This window comes from Physeter macrocephalus, chromosome 14 (genome assembly GCF_002837175.3).
Source record: "Physeter macrocephalus isolate SW-GA chromosome 14, ASM283717v5, whole genome shotgun sequence".
In the NCBI taxonomy this organism is placed as follows: domain Eukaryota; kingdom Metazoa; phylum Chordata; class Mammalia; order Artiodactyla; family Physeteridae; genus Physeter; species Physeter macrocephalus.
Window position 1 is genome coordinate 96,760,666 of NC_041227.1, and position 17,307 is coordinate 96,777,972.

Sequence of the window (17,307 nt, forward strand, 5' to 3'; positions counted from 1 at the left end):
TGTTAATTAGACTTATTGTGGTGATCATTGTGCAAAATATACAAATATTGCATCATTATGTTGTACATCTGAAACTGATATACTGTTGTATGTCAATTGTATGTCAATAAAATAAATAAATAAAAATTTTAAAAGTAAAACAAAACAAAACAAAACAAAAACCACTGTGTGGAATCTGAGAAAATGCACTTCTGGTGATGGAGGACTAGGCAATTCATATCAACTTTCCTGAGGAAGTCACTGAAAAAAAGTGCTACACAAAATTTGGGGAGAGGGGAGAAATCTCAATGCATCAAGAGCTGATAACATAGCCAAGATGAGAGTAAGACTAAAGTCCAGAGGGGTAAGGCCAGCCTTCAGGATTGCTTGTCTTAGAGGCAACCGTTGATCTGGAGAGGCAGCCGTGAGGCTGAGCACAGCTGCTGACAGCCTGTGGGGTTCAGGTGATGAAAGCTGGAACTTGAGACCCTGGATGCAGAACTACACTTTGGTCTGGAATCCTGAAGAGCTAAACTTGGGAGTTAAAGGTGAACGGAAAATAGTCTGGCACTTTCAGGGATGGGAGGCAGCTCACTGCTGTTCCTCTACAGGTCCTGAAATTGGATCAAGGTGATTCCAGAATGTCAGAATGTGCCTGATATATCTTTTTAAATGTAAACTTTCAACTTTTCTGTTATGATTAGATGTCATTAATAAGTGGCAATATATCTGTATTCTTTTTCTTTAATCTGATTTGATAATTTTTCTCCATTTATATTCACCGTAATTACTAATATATTTGGATTTATTTCTACCATCTTTATTTGTCCCAGCTTTCCTATGTTATTTTGTCTCCTCTTTCCTATGTTTTTTAGGACTAATGATTTTTTTTTCTCATTCTGGCTTCCCCCACCCCCAGCCACTAGTTTGGAAGTTAAAAACTCATTTCTATTCTTTCAATGACTACACTAGAAAATTTTATCTGTATTTATAACTCATGAGAGTTATAAGCTAACCAATACTTTTGTCCTTTTCCTGAACAACCAAGGACCTTAAACAGTTGAATTATAATCACCCACCCTTCCAATTTATATGCTATTGTTGTTGTGCTACTTAGCTCTAACCTGTATTTTTAATCCAATAAAATATTATTTTACAGAGTCAGCTTATTTATATGCACCCACATATTTACCAATTTCTTTGCTCTTCATTTTGCATTTCAGACTTTCATTCAGTAATCAGACATCCTCCTATCTGACATATATCTTTTAGAATTTCCTTTACTGTGGTTCTAACTCTCTGTTTTTATTTTTCAGAAAGATTCTTTGTTGTGTCTCTGTTCTTGAAAAATATAAAGTCTCTTGGTATAGAATTCTGGTTTAGTTATTTTCTCTTCAAAGCTAATCTGCTTTTAAGGTATTTTCTTCGTCTTTGGTATTCTAGGGTTTCACTAGGTGCTTGGGAGCAGATTTCTTTTAATTTTTCCAGCTCGGGATACACTGGACTTCCTGACCCTGTAGAGTGGTGTCTTTCATCATTCTTGAAATTCTTTTTTCTTTTCCTTCTATCGTTCTACCCATTCTCTCCTTTCCTTGTTTGAATCTGGTTAGATGCATGTTAGACCTTTTCAATTTATCTTCCATGTCTCTTAATGTGTCTTTTATAGGTTTAATTTCTTGGTCTCTTTAAGTGGATTCTGGATAATTTCTTCAATTGTTTCATTCATTTCCCTATTCTCTCTTCAGCTTTGTCTAAACTGACGTTAAACCTATCCACTGAGTTTTAATTATTCAGTTTTTATTTCTATCAACTGCCTAGTTACCTGCTCTCAATTACTAGTTCTCATATTTTTAGGCCTTTCATTTCTTGAAACATATTAAACATTTCTTATAGTCTGTTTCTGATAATCCAGTATAAGACATTTTTCATGAGTCTGTTGTTTAGTCTGACTCTCCCTGTGTCCTGTCTTGCTTCTTTATGTGTGTGGAGATCTTTTACTATGAACTCCTTATTTTCCTTAGAACTCCATCTGTGGAAGTTCTTTAAGGTCTGGAATGAAGGTGGTTCCCTCACCTTGCTTCCATCAGATGCCTGGGGGCAATACCAGACCTGAACTGACCAGGCTTGAGTCTTTTCAGGCCACCCAGGTAGTGTGAATTTGGACTGCAAATCTCATAAAAGCTGGCTTACAATTATAAATTCTCAAGGGATGGTCACCCACCCTGCTTGGCTCAGTGCCAAGGACCAAGACAGGCAGTCTTCCTTTCAGATAATGAGCGGTTATTTCTAGCTCATTCTAGAGGTAGCTCTCTGAGGAGGCAGCCCTCTGGAGACCCACCATTGTGTGTGTGCGTGTGTTTGTGTGTGTACATATGTGTGAGTATCCATGTGGTTTGTGATCCCTTGTTAGTCACCCTACTCTGGGCAGGCCCTGGGCTTCCCTCCAAGGACCAGCCTTGGATACCTATACTCAAAGTCACCCACTTCAACCGATGCTGACAGGGTGAAAGCAGCTCTGGTGCTCTAGTTATTTTTCCCTTCATTCAGTTAATTTCTGCCTTCACTCAGCACCAGGCCTGCATATTCTTTGCTTTCTTCTTAGTTCATGACCGTATTCAGGAAGTTGGTTTTTATAATTTACCAATTTTTGGTTGCTCTCGGTTTTAGAGGTGCTTTGTTCACCCTGTTGCTGGAAAATGCATTACTTACATGTATTTAAAAAATCTTCATGTTTATGTTCCTAGGTGAAAATCATCTCTAATTTCATTTTTTCATGTTAACCTTGTACTAAGGTCATATTAAGCTCATAAAATGAATTGGGTAGTGGCCTCTCTTCTTCCCATCCTCCAAAACAGTGTATGTATGATAGGAATTACTGGCTCCCTGAAGGATTTGTAAGACTTATCTGTAAAACCATCTGGGCCTGAAGTTCTTGGCAGAACTGGGGGAAGGCAGACTTCTGATTAGTGATTCAGAATCTTTAAGGTAACTGATTTATTCAGGCTTTCTATTTCTTCTTGAGTTAATTTTGATAACATTTTTCTAGAAAACTAATTTTTCAAATTAACTGGCATACAGTTGTTCATAATATTCTGATACTTAAAAAAATCTCTGCAGTATATAAAGTTGTATCATTTTTTCATTCTTAACATGATTTTCTCTTTTTTAAAATAAGTTTTTTACAGGTCTATTTGATTAATTTTTTGATTACTTTTAGTTTTTGCTATTTAAAAATTATTTTCTTAATTTTTTCTTTAGATTTTCTTTGGATTTCCTTTTCTGGCTTCTTGAGTTGAAGTTAACTCATTTACTTTCAGTCTTCCTTGTTTTTTTTTTAAATAAAGGCATAAAAAGTAGACCACTTTAGGAGTATTTTTAAGTTCCCAGGCAGATTAAAAAAACAAAAAACTTTTTTAATGCTGATTTTCATTTCATTTGCTGTGAGGATGGAGATGCATCTATATATACATTTGTTAAAATAGTTGAGACTTCTTTTGTGACCTCGCATGTGGTCAATTCTTATAAATGTTGCATGTATACCTGAAAGGAATATGTATTTCTTATCCCCTGGGTATACAGATCTTTTGATCTATTAGATAAAGTTTAAATTTGGCGGCTGCACTCTTACTAAGGTTTTTGCTTGATCTATCAGTTTCTGGTAGAGTTGGTTTAAAATCTCCCTCTAGGATTGTGGACCTGTCAATTTTGCCTTTTACATTTTTTCAGGTTCTTTTTTTTTTCTTTATAGAGTTCAAGTGCCATCATGGCTGTGCTGTTAGGTAGCTAGTTCAAATTGGCTTTATTGAGTATTTTCGCTTTATTATGATTAGTCTCTTTATCTGTAATAATACTTTTTTCCCTTAAATTCTATGTTTTTTCACATTAATATTGCTTTCACCAGGTTTTTTTGGGGGTGGGGGCTTGATATATCTTTATCCACCTTTCTGTTCTTAATCTTTCTGCATAGTGCCAACTAGGTAGCTCCTATAAACAACACGGCAAAACCTTGGTGTTACTGCAGATTCAGTTCTAGACCATGGCAATAACATGAATACTGCAATAGGCTAAGTCACACGAATTTTCTGGTTTACCAATGCATATAAAAGTTATGTTTACATGACACTATAGTCTATTAAGTGTGCAATAGAATTATGCCTAAAAAAAACAATACCTGAATTAAAAATATTTTATTGCTAAAAAACGCTAACCATCACCTAAGCCTTCAGCGAGGCATAGATCATCAAAGATCACTGGTCACAGACCACCACAGCAAATATAACAATAATGAAAATGTTTGAAACACTGCAAGAATTACCAAACTTGTATCTCTGTGACACAGAGATACAAGTGCGAAAATGCTGCTGGGAAAATGGTGCTGGTAAACTTACTTGTTGCAGGGTTGCCATAAACCTTCAATGTGTAAAAAATGCACTATCTGTGAATTGCAATAAAACAAGGTATGCCTGTACCTGGATTTTCCACCTATCCAGTCTGTTTAGTCTATTTACATTTATGGTGAGTACCAATTAATTAGATTTATTTCTATCATGTATGTATTTTCTAAATGTAACATTTTTCCTTTCTTTCTGCCCTGCCCACCTTCCTGCCTTCTATTAGACTGATAGGTTGTCTCTATTCTTTTGTTTATCCCTACTCTCTCCCTCATTCCCCCACCTCTACAAACACACAGACTGGGGAGCTGTAGCAGAGACTGCTAGACTCGTTGCCTACCTCACACACAGTACTTTTTTTTCCTACTGCAAAACAGAAAACTTACTTCTAGCTGGGTGCACTGCTGACCAGAATAAAAAGGTACTTGCCAGCTTCCTTGGCAACTAGGTACAGCAAATGAGATGTAGCTAAAGTGCTATATGAGACTTCCAGGAAGTCTCTTTAAAAGTGAAGAGGCTCCAATTGCCATCTTGGACCAGGAGGAGGGATGCCAATCACTAGGATGGTAGAGCAGAAAGACAGAAGGAACTTGTCTCTAATAACCTTAGAGCTGCTATACCAGTGCTGGGATAACTTCTCCTGTACTTCATTTACAGAGAGAGAAATAAATGTCTCTCTTGTTTAAGCCACTAATTTGGGGAGGGAGGGTTCAGCTGTTTAGCAGCTGAATGCAACTGCCCATACAGAAATTATAGACGGTTCTAGAATTTTTATTTTAAAAAAATTCACATTTAACTACCAAATTTAGAAAACAAAAGTGATTCTTTTCTAGTTAATTGAATAAATCGAATGTTTTATAAACAATATATTTATAATTAATGTATTGTGTAAAATACATTTTATAAAATTCTGTGTTCAACTCTGTTTCTCGTGTCCCATGCGTTCCTTCTAGGTTCACTTTCCTTCTTGCTGGATGAGACAGGCTGAAGCTGACATGCAGAAAGAAGCTGAGGGACAAGAGGAGGGGCCCTAAGGGTATTCTATCTACCGCTCGCTCCCTGCCTTTCTGGATTTTTGATTACACAAGCCAACACATTGTGCTTATCTGTTGTCACCTGAGGCCAAAGAATCCTGAGGAAAAGAATAGAAAGCTACTGAATAGATGTGTTCTGTGGCATTTGCCTAATTTATCCACAGGGAAGTAACCAAAAATAATATAGATTTAAATTTTTAGAGAGGAAGTTGATTTAAAAAAAAAAGTTAAAAATGAAGAAGAAAAAATATACTGGAAAAGCACCAGAAGAGAAAGATAAAAATGAAGGCACTAAAAATAATGAGTCCCAGAATGCTGCCTAATTTATCAAACTTGTCAACAGCAGCAGTTAAGAGTAGAAATCTGTTCTTTAAGGGGAAAAAAAAATCCCAGACTAAAGTTATCAAACAGTATTAGACCTCAAAGGAACAATAAAAAGCAGAAATAACTGCCAATAATACATCTTTTTATTTCAACTATTTAAAACAGCCTAAGGACAATACTTAAATACTAAACTTCCTCTTAAACCTCTATCTGGTCATTTGTATTCAGATACAACATAAAGATGGTATGTTACAATTTACTTCAAGATTTTTTTTTTTTTAAGCCAGGCCCTGTCTTCAGCACAGGGCTGAAGTTTATTTTGTCAGGCATATACTATGCCTGTAGCACACTGCTTTTTTTTTTTTTTTTTTAGAGATCTTACTAAGACTTTCCCATTAATGACTACAGTAGGATAAAAGGCCCAAATTCAAGAAGAGCATTTCATCTGGGACACAAACAACTGTTTTACCAAGCCATGTTAAAAAACAAACAAACAAAACAGGATTAAGAATTCTACTGTAACACTCACTTTAAATATGTTCTTCAATTTGATTTACTATAATCACCTACAAAGCAAACCACACATACATTCTCTATAACATGTATCAAGAGGGAATCTATGAAATGAAATGGATATTTTAAAAAGACAGTAATTACCTTTGATGCAAGGTTGTCTACTAAAGCAATCATAGAATTCTTAAATAAGGTGGCGGCAGTCAGAGGTCTCTTGGTCACCTCTGTAATGCTCAGTTTGCCTTCGGGCCACATATTCTTCAGCACAGGATTTGAACTGAGAAGCACAGAAAGAGTGGTTTGAATGCTACATTCAAATAAGCTGAATATAAATTGCTAAGCAATCCTGTTGAACTGTATCCTGGGAGCCACGATTGCATTGCAGACAGAACTCACAAGCCCTGATTGGAAAAATGATTCCACCCAGAAAATTAGGCTGAGAGTATAATGACAGATACTGCACCACAGAGTGAGAAGACGTGTACAAACGAGACCACATTCGAAAAAACCTTTAAACTTCTATAAAGTGACCTCGATGTTATTATTATGCAGGATCCTCAAATGGTTTGCATAGCTCTGATACCATATACCTAAAATAAAATGGTTTTGGTGGTCGTTATAAGAATGAGAACAAACCACTAGTAGGAAAACGATCCTCAGTGTCATGGGCAGAAGTCATGAAAGAGAAAGCATCTTTTAATTGAAACAAATATTCATACAGTATAGGTCACAAAAAGCCAGGTCTTTCAAAAAATACAGATAGGAATAGAAAATAACCACTTTTACATGGTCATCTCGTAAATCCCTTTACTGCAGCTGAATTATGAACACATTTATAGGTAGCACCTGCGGTTACAATATTTTATTGATGTGACACGAAGACGGTTGCAATCCAATTCTTCAAGTGTACTTAAGGCCAGTTTTCAGGCTAAAAATGATATACTGTATTCTTTATTTGGCTCAGTGGAGACATTTTTATAAACATGTACGGTGGTCTCAGCTCTGATTTTCTTCCTGTTTCATTTTGGGTGCTTTTGATTTTTAAAAAATTTTTATTGGAGTATAATTGATTTACAATGTTGTGTTGGGACTGACATATACAAATTACTATATATAAAATCGATACCTAATAACGAGCTACTGTATAGCACAGGGAACTCTACTCAACACTCTGTAATGACCTATATGGGAAAAGAATCTAAAAAAGAGCGGATATATGTACATGTGTAACTGATTCACTTTGCCGTACACCTGAAACGAACACAACATTGGGTGCTTTTGATTTTAAAGTAATTGGAACTCGAAATGTTGCCTGCATTCTGGAAACATTTCTCTCATCAGAATTTTTTTTTTTAATTGGGGATTGAGAATAGAAAAGACCTAACATGGATTTTTTTTTCTAATTGTGTTTACTGCTGCCATCATTTTGCCCACTTTTCTTTTCCTGATATAAAACTGAGAAAATTGAGTTGGTTCCCCAAACACCTAGTAAATTTCTGTACAAAAAGGCTCTAAATAATAGCAGCAAACTGCCAGAATGGATGACAAGCGTGAAGAAGATAAACGGTGAGGTGAAGACTGACTGGGTCTGTGAATGAAGGCAGAAAAAGAAAAACAGTCCTAACCCTCGCCATTGCCAGCAAGCTGTGCCAACTACCATCAAAAGTGGCTATAAAATAATGCATGATCTGTGGTTCATGCACCCAGTTTTATTACCTTCTAATCCTATTCCATAATTTTCCAAGGATACACGTATCAATAAAAATGACCACATAAATGTATATTGCTTTTCCTTAACTTTTCCATTTCAATCTTCAGAAGAGAAAGAACTTGAGGCAATGGTTCTCAACCTTTAGTGCCCACAATGCCTGGATGCCTTCCTAACACCTCTGGAATAGAACTTCCGGAAACTAGAGCGTGTGCACTTTGAAAATCCTGATGCACATCAAAGACAGAAAATCACGGGCTTTGTCTATGCAGCTTCTACCCTCAGTTCCGCCTTACTCCCTTTTGGTCTTGTTTCAGACACTACCTCGTAAATGAAGGGAGGGGGGAATGTTGAGAATGAAGGAAATAAGATGTTTATTATTATTACATTATTAAACAGTAGAACTGATGCATAATGAATCAAAACAGACACATACAATTGTTTTAAAGAAGAGGAACTTTCAGGCCAGTAAGTCAACACAGTTTTCCAACTTATTTAAAAGAAACTTTCCCTTAAAAGGGAAGCTTATTTATCCAGAAACCCAGTATGTATAACAGATAAGGCAGAACTTAGGTGGCCAACAAGAGAGTGGTAAAGAGCGATCTGTGCACCTCGCATGCCACCTGCTTGCTCCTTGCCTCCTTCCCTATGTATACACACACACATGCATGTGCCTGCACACATGCATGGCTACTCTACAGAACTAGAGGTCCAGGGATTACTCTTTAAACAGATATAAAGAAAGAAAGGATTGAATTTGGAAAGGTCATTTAGCCATGGAAGAAGCATCGAAAAGGCAAAGGTACCCATCTAAACACCATCTAGGAGGATGGTTTTAACCAAAATAATTTCAAGACTTTCCATCCCCCTGGCAAGGCCTTTCCTACTACGGAGATATATACAACAAGTTGCGATGAACAGACTTTTAATGTTTTTATACCTTTGGCAAGACCATCCCTGTTGTGAAATGGATTCATCTTAGACTGATGCCCGTATTGTTGGATTTATCTAAGTTCCTTTGTTCTGATTCCAGGCTTACCAAGCAACTAAGTAGGTGATATTTTTCATGGTCAATTAACAGAGTTCTATTTGACTTCCCAGGCAGGTTTTCCAATAGGGAAGAAGAGCCTGTTACCCCCATGCAAGTGTTCCATACCATGAGACCGTCAGATTGTCTGCTGGAAATAAATCTGCTCGCTGGTCTGTTTCTGCATTGGTCCTGCGAGCTAGGGGTTATGTGAACCCACCACTAGAAGGTGCAGCTGTTCTCTGTGAGCTGAACCTCTGGGCTGTGATAATTCAAGAAGGTAAACCAATGCCACCCTGTGCAGCCTCCTGGTACCCAGCCTGGCTGCCTTCCCCGGGCAACACACCCTGACTTTGTCACTGGCCGACTGAGGCCGTTTTTCCGATTTGACTTTTTGACATTTTCTACACACAGAGCAATGCCAGACTCTGTGATTTCTCTCTCAAAATGGGTGCATCTTACCTGATAAACCGAGCATTGAAACTTCTTTCGGAAACTCTCGTCTCCCCAAACCAGCTCTTACGTGGGTCCCCTCTCACATTCCCACATCTGTGACTTTCTAGTGATGATGGCTCCATCTCTGCTCTTGGAGGCTTCATCCATACAGATGAACCATTTTATACCAAAACCTCTTGAAAGAACTGCTGAAACACACTTTCTCCACATTCTCATTTCCTGCCTTCTCTCGCGCCCGCTTCCGTCAGACATCTGTCTTCACGCCTCTGCTGAGGCCAGTGTTGTCAGGGTCCCAATGACCTTCATGTTTGCAAATCCAATGGTGAATCTTGGTCCTCATAGGACTCTGCTGTTGACAGTGTTTGACACAGTTTATCTTTTTTACTTGACCTGGCCTCCCTGACACCAGATTCCTGGCTTTCTTCCTAACTCACAGGCATGCTCTCAGTTTCCTTTGCTAGTTCCTCTTTCCTTGCTTGACTCGAAATGCTAGAGTATCTCAGGGATTCATCTTTCAACCAACCTCTTCTCTCTTTTATTTTTTACCTCCGCTCACCCGAGACAAACTCACCCAGGACTATGGCTTTAAATACTATCAAAAGACTGGTGACCATGAGTTTACACCTCTGGTCCCGCCTTTACTCTGAGCTCTAGATGCACACAAACAATCGCCTATTTGGCATTTTCAACTGATGCCCAAAACGCACCTCCGACAAAACATATCCAAAACCAAACTCTTGATTTCCCCCCAAAATGAGCGCCGCCTCTCGTCTTTCACACAATCAAGCATCCCTTCCCCATTGCTCAGACATCCTCTTTGATTTCTGTTTTTCTCACATCACACATCCTATCCATCAGCAAATCTTGCCGGCTCTACTTTCAAAACATCACCCACTCAGAGCACTTTTCATCATCTCTGTAACCATCATCCACGCCTCAGCCTGGATCACTAAACGAGCCTCCTGCCTGGTCTCTGCATGTCTACTCTTGCCCTTTAGAGCCTGGGTTTTACACAGCGGCTCCAACGATTTCTTTAAAGTAGAGATCACATCACATCATCCATTCCAATGGCTTCCCATCATGCTTGGCTCACGGACTCTTCACGAGCTGGGCCCTGTGGACCTCTCTGCAGTCATTACCAATCGCTCTCCCCTCCCCTCACTGATTTCAGCCACACTGGCCTTCCTGCCGTCCTCAACACACCCAAGCTCGTTCCCACCTTAGTGCCTTGGTGAACTCGCCCTTCTCTCTGCCTGAATGCTCTCCCTCTCTTCCCCGCCATGTTCATGACTCACGCTCTCACTTCACTCAGGTCTCAGCTCAAATGACCCCTCTTTTAAGAAGCCTTTTCCAACCACCCTACCCGTAATGCCTCCCCGCCCCTTCCGGGTCTGTACCCTTCAATCTCTCACCTACTTTACTTTTCTTCACAGCACTTGTTACCACCTGAAAGTTCGTTGTTTTATTGTTTATTAACTGTCATCTCCACTCGAATAAAAGACCTCAGGAGGGCAGGGGCTTTGTACCCCAAGCGCACAGAAGAACGTGTAGCTCAGAGGTGCTCCACACACCTTGTCTGACCTACTGACCGATGGGCTGAGCAGACTTGATACATGAGCGACAACACTTTAATCCTAAAGCAGCAGCTGGCTAGGAAGCTTCTCTTCTTCGTAGGCCTTCTCTCCAAGGTACCCGTACTGGGTGTGAACTTGCTATCCTCTGCCTGGTTTTATTTCTCCACAGATTTTTCACATTTTCTTGGATTGTGAGAAGATTCTGACCACTCAGGATCTATCACCCCTGACACCAGAGCCACTCTGATATTAGGGTGGTCCCTTAGCTGGAGACACTACAAAGACACTACAGTGGGAATCTGAGTATGTACAGCTTTCGGCTGGGCCAGAGGTTATTTGACACTTTCCCATGGCCACTGGCCTGGCCGGGGGGAACTGCTGAGTACACTGGCAGGGGTGCCAGAGGATGGCAGCAATGAACAGAGAAACTGAGGCAACCCAAGGGAAATCAAGGAACATCGTATTAATCACAGGGTTCCTGCCCTAAGTTTACAGATTTTATCATCATAAAGTAATATATTATTTCACTCATTAAGTAAGATCAAGCAGAACTAGAAAAATTACCAGAAACTCTTAAAATGGTCACATAAAATGATCATGTGCATACATATTATGTAATATACATACATGTCAAAGAGCATAACATAAAAACATATAATAAAATTTCAATCCTACCTGTTATACATGAGGCGCTTGAAATCTTGAAATAAAGTGTCTCTGTTTTTGTCAATAAAACCAATGACAGAATAGCTAGTCGAGGAAAAAAAAGAAAAAAGAAAACACATTATTCACCAAGCGAGAGCCACTTTTAAGCTCTTTTAGAAGTCTACAAGCCTTCTCACAGTTAAATTATGCAACTAATCATCTATAAAGCTGATATTGTCCACCCAGCTCTGGGTTAAAGAATAACAAATTCACCTACTGTACAGAGGGGGTGTTGTTTCTATTTCTCAAAGGGAGAGCAAACATCAGTGTCATCATTATGATTAAGATCATCGTTCTCTACTGGTTTGTTGCTTACCTCAAGACGATGACTTTTAAAAAGATAGCTGTATTTATCATCCAGCATTCCTAAGATAAAAGCAAAACGGCAACGGCAACGTACAGGATCTAACAGTCTCATCCCATCCGTAGGGAGGTCAAATGACTTGCCTAAGGCTTGCTCACTGTGTTCAGGGTGGGAGAAAAGAATCCAAGAAGAACTGCAAAGGATGGTAAGATTTGGATAAGCAGAAGAGAAAGAGGAAGGCAGATCACACAGGGAAACGGATTAAATGAAAGGGCGGGAGCAGGCACATGCGAGGAGTTCTCAAGAGGAAATAAAAAGGTCAGTGTTCATGGTTTGGAGGAAGGGACATGAGAAACGTCTTGAAGGTCCAGCTAAGACTGCAGCTTGTGACAAAGGTAGGAATGGGGGTTGCTCTGCTGCAGTGACTGGCATGGCTCTAGAGGGAGAAAACTGGGGGATGAGGGGGGATAACAGGAAGGGAGGGTTCTGCATGATTAAAACAGGCTGAGAGGAAGCTGGGTAAGTAGCAACCCTACAGAGGCAGCTGCTCCTTACAGCTCTCCTTTCTTGCCTGACTGTATTGTCTTCCTTGTCAATCGCATCTAACCCTGACCCCTCACCGATGCATCTAACCCTGACCCCGCACCGATGTTCCAGCCTTACATGTCTAATTCTGCAAGAACGTTCCTTCCGGCTGTGCTGCCCGTGGGCATACTTTAAGGCCGTCAGGTCCCATATTAGTTCCTTGCGTCCTCCAACCTCAGTCTTCTTCCTAATACCTTCAAGTAAGTCTCTTCTGACTAAGCCCTTGAAGTCACCTGACTCTTAATCTATCATTAGACCCATACAATTCAAACTTCAAACTCCTTATTTTGGCCTTTAAGACTCATTGTGATTCGATCTCAACCTAATTTTCTAGGTGTTTCTACTTCTCTATGCCACCAAAGGATAACACTCCAGGTCAAATGGGCCTAGCTGCTACTTCCTAAATATTTTTAGCCTCCTTCCCACTTTTTCCTATAAAAATAATTCCTAGCACCCAAGGACCAGCATCTGCCTTCCTGGGTTTATCACACACAGTTAGAAGTATTATATCATTTGCTTATTCTGAATTCTGACAACACATTATTACTCATATGGCAATTATTTTCAACCATCTTTTGTTGTATCAGTGTATGTATATAAATGTGTGTATGTGTATATATAGATGGGAGTGTGAGTTAATAAATACATGCACACAACCACATATGTATGTATGCATCTTACATGGAAAGCTCTTTGTGGGCAGGGACCATACTTTATAAAGTATTGTGCACACAGAAGATACCCAGCAAAAATCTGAAAAAGGGTTGAAGAGCCTAAGAAGAGGAGGGGAAGTCTGAGGCATCAAATATTCCTCCATGGGGCTGGCTAGCTTTCTGGACTGAGAGTCTGAAAACCTAGTTATTGTCTCAGCTATTCCATAAACTTGCTGTGTGACCCTGGGTAAGAATTTTACACACTCTGCATAAATTTCTTCATGCCCTGCATGTTCTCTAAGGCCTCTGTCCAGCTCTGCAGTTATGCCAATCTGGGCTGTATAAAAAGGACCCTATAAGTGAGGCCTGGATTTTCAGAGGCAGATATCTGCATGGTACTGGATCTTCCCTCTTCAGTATTCTGGAACCTGGAAATAGCACCAGAAAAAGTGGATAATGGTGCCATCCCAGCACTAACGGCTAGTTTGACAGAGGGGTGTGTGTGATAATTTTGAGCCATATTATTTTATGATTCTAGAGTTTTAATTTAAATCAGGAACAGCTATTAAAATTTCCTCAAATGTCTTTTTGGCATTTATAGAGACGATCATTTGCTTTCTGTTGTTGTTTAATTTCTTCCTGTAATGCGTTACATGAATAGAATTCCTAATGTAAAAAATAAGCAGAAAGGAAAAGAGGGGACTTCAAACAAAAACAAGATAGTAAGCAGTGTTGGGTGGCAAAACATAGTAAGTGTAGCAGACTGAAAAATGCCACCTTTGAAAGACAGCCATGTCAAATTCCCTGGAACCTGAGAATGTTACCTTATATGGTGAAAGATGTAATTACGTTAAGGATCTTGGGAGGAGAAATTCATCCTATATTATTCAGGTGGGTCTTAAATGCCATCACAAGTGTAGTTTTAAGACAGAGGCAGATTTAACACAGACACCCTCAAGAGGAAGAGGCAGTGTGATCACAGAGGCAGAGACTGGAGTGATGCAGCCACAAACCAAGGAATGCTGACAGCCACCAGACACTGGAGAAAGCAAGGAACAATCCTCCTCTAAAGCCTCTAGAGTGTGGCCCTGTCGACTCCTAGGTTTCTAACTTCTGGCCTCCAGAACTGTGAAAGAATAAATTTCTACTGTTTTACGCCACCAATTTGTGGTCATTTGTTACAGCAGCCCTAGGAAATGAAAATACTAAGGTAGTTATATTTTTTTAGTTTCATTGTCTTCCCCAATTTCTACTTTTATTGTATTATAACCAGAAAATGTAGCTTGCGAGAATTTCACTTTTTCAAATAACACTTGAAAATTCATACGGTAAACCGGTTTTTGCTCATATAGTTACCCAACCACTAGTAGTTCTTTATGTACAATGGTGACTTTCACCTCTGGGCCCGCAGGCCTGCTATCTCTTCTGCTTGAATGCCCTCTCTTACTCTTCTCTTCCTAATTCTGTCTTCTGACTAAGCCTCTTTTACTTCTAGGACTCAGGTGGGACATCACTTCCTACAAGGCTTGGCCACACTCCTCACTCTGGGTTAATTACGCCTCCTCAGTGTTCCCATAATGCCTTGCGTGTCTCCAATTTAACCCTTTCCGTTCTCCATTATAATGACTTACCATGTATTCTGCCTGTATCCTCCACTAAACTGTTAGCTTCTTCAGGGCACGGCCCATATTACCCATCTTTCTATCCCAGTTCTTAACATACTTCCATGGTTTATTTAACCATCAGCTGATTTTGACTGAGTGCCAACAATGCCAGGAACTGTGTATGGTCACGTGGTGTGTCTTCAATAAATGTTTGAAAAGCAAGGGATGAATGAAGCTATGCCAATGTTTTAAGTGAAGAAATCAAAATATACTGGCATAGGAAATGGCTGGAAAATGCAAACGAATACAAAAACAATTTCCATTTTCCTTGACTATATTTTCTGAAGTGAGGCTGCATGCAAATCATCACATCGGGTAGCAAAGTAAGATACTCACACCACGTCACCTGCATAATGTCGAATTCGAAAATCTCGATCAAACTCCAGGATTTTGTCCGAGGCGCAGAGCTAAGAAATCAAGAAGGGGATGATCTTGAAAACAGACATTCTCTCTTTCCTAAAACTATATTCCAACTTAACAGGAGAGGATAATCATGTCACAAATCACGATATCATTATGAAGGAAATCACACTGAGTGGGGCTTGATTTAATTTGGCGAATGTGGTAAAGACTGAGAACTTTCACCAGAAGTCCACATAGTCAGACTTCATTTCTTGGCCGAGTGACCAAGTTCTGGATGATGGAAGGTGAGTGCAAGTGAGGTGAGGCTGTTCAAGGCCAAAGCAGGTAAGAAGTGGGTGATTCTCCTCTGTACTTTCTTTTCACCTCCCACTAGTTGGATGCAGAGAAGGATAGTCCCCAAGGGCTGGAAAAGCCAGAAGATGGAAGAAGTCTGGGTCCCTGGGAGGGAAACAGACTTCTGTTGTCTATGACACTGAAATCTTGGCTGCTATCTTAACACAGCCCAGCCTACCCTGACTGATAGAGTCTCTTTCTCCTCCATGTCCCACTCAAGGAGGACCATATTGAGGGTTTGCTATCTCCTAGGCATGGACACATCATTCAATACTCACAACTGACATCTAAGCTAAGTATTCTGGGCTCTCTTTTACATACATGGAAACTAAGGCTCAAAGGGATTAGGTAACTGGCCCAAGGTCCAGCTGGTGAGCGGTAGCTCTGGGAAGGATTCTTGGGACTGAATGCAATGTCTGTACTCTCCCATGTACACAACAACCTGGCTCACCTGTCTTCTGCTAAGCTGGGACTCCAGGTCTATCGCTTCACAGATCAACCTTCCGCAGCTGTTTCTCACTGAAGAGGAATTTTATGGGAAGGCAGTTTTTATATAGCCCTGGGTCTCTATAACTTTCTGCAATGTCCTTATTACAGTAGCACCTAGATTCTTTGACCGCCCTGTGAAGGATCACTTGATATCCTACAGATTCAAAAGCAGACATCTAAGAATCCATAAGCATTGAGTGCAGTTACATACAAACACCACTTGACTTGCAGTGTTAGACAACAAACAACCCTAACCAGGTTGGTGGGTTTTATGTGGATGTCTAGTTTATTAAAGGAATAATTAGTCTACTAATTCAACAAGTGAATAATTATAGGAAGTTAGTGTCAGACTTCTGAGGTTCCAATCTTGGCTCTAGCATCTACTTGCTCTGTTTCCTTTAGGAATCACTTATTTCAGCGAGCTGGTCTGGAGGTTAAATGAACTATGGAGACCAAAGTGTCCAACATTCAGAGGGGTCTCCAAAATATTTAATTCCTCTTTCCTTCTCTCTTATTAACCACTTTTATAAAACCCTTTTATTTATAAAATGCCCAAAGGAAAAGGACCCAAGAGATATCTATACTATTATAATTGAATATTCTTACATTTGGATACTGCAAAGTCTTAACTGATCTAAACACAGAAGTTTTTAGATTTTTCTTTACTTTATAAAAAATAATACAAGTTATGTATTTATCATTCAACTTTATATGTTAATAATATTTTACATCGTTATTTTATGGTTTATTGGATCATCTGCCTGCCTCTCCATGATAACTTTAAGGCATGAGAAACAATTTAGCCCCTAACTAAGCACAAGCCAGAAACTCCTTATTTAGCCTGGCAATAATTCTACCTAATCATTAATAATCAATAGCAATGATAATACCTGCTTTAACATACAGAATAATAGCATTTATTTAACAGAAAGACTCATAGTGATGAAAATATCCTGACAGCTTGGTTATTTCACTTCTTTCCTTCATTAGGCAAAAATCCCAGAAAAGAACACACAAAAAATTTCCAGCTCAGGATTTGTCTGGGGGAAGATGCTGAGGGAGAAAGGAGCCACCTGGTCTGAGAGTTGGAAAAACCTGGGCTCCCACAAAAAAAAAAAAAAAAAAAAAAAAAAGAAAAGAGGGCTTCCCTGGTGGCGCAGTGGTTGAGAGTCCGCCTGCCGATGCAGGGGACACGGGTTCGTGCC

The 17,307-nt window shown here is 39.6% G+C and overlaps 1 protein-coding gene across 2 annotated transcripts in view; it reads right to left on the reverse strand.

The window, feature by feature from the left end:
• The window catches only part of MYO1D (myosin ID), a 356,895-nt gene that overhangs the window by 212,414 nt on the left and 127,174 nt on the right, over nt 1-17,307 (reverse strand). For both annotated transcript variants that reach the window (XM_024127623.2, XM_024127622.3), the window contains 3 exons: nt 15,254-15,324; nt 11,682-11,756; nt 6,386-6,518 (listed from right to left, as the gene is read on the reverse strand). In XM_024127623.2, the coding sequence (XP_023983391.1) occupies nt 6,386-6,518; nt 11,682-11,756; nt 15,254-15,324 (279 nt within the window). The remainder of the gene's footprint in view (nt 1-6,385; nt 6,519-11,681; nt 11,757-15,253; nt 15,325-17,307) is intronic.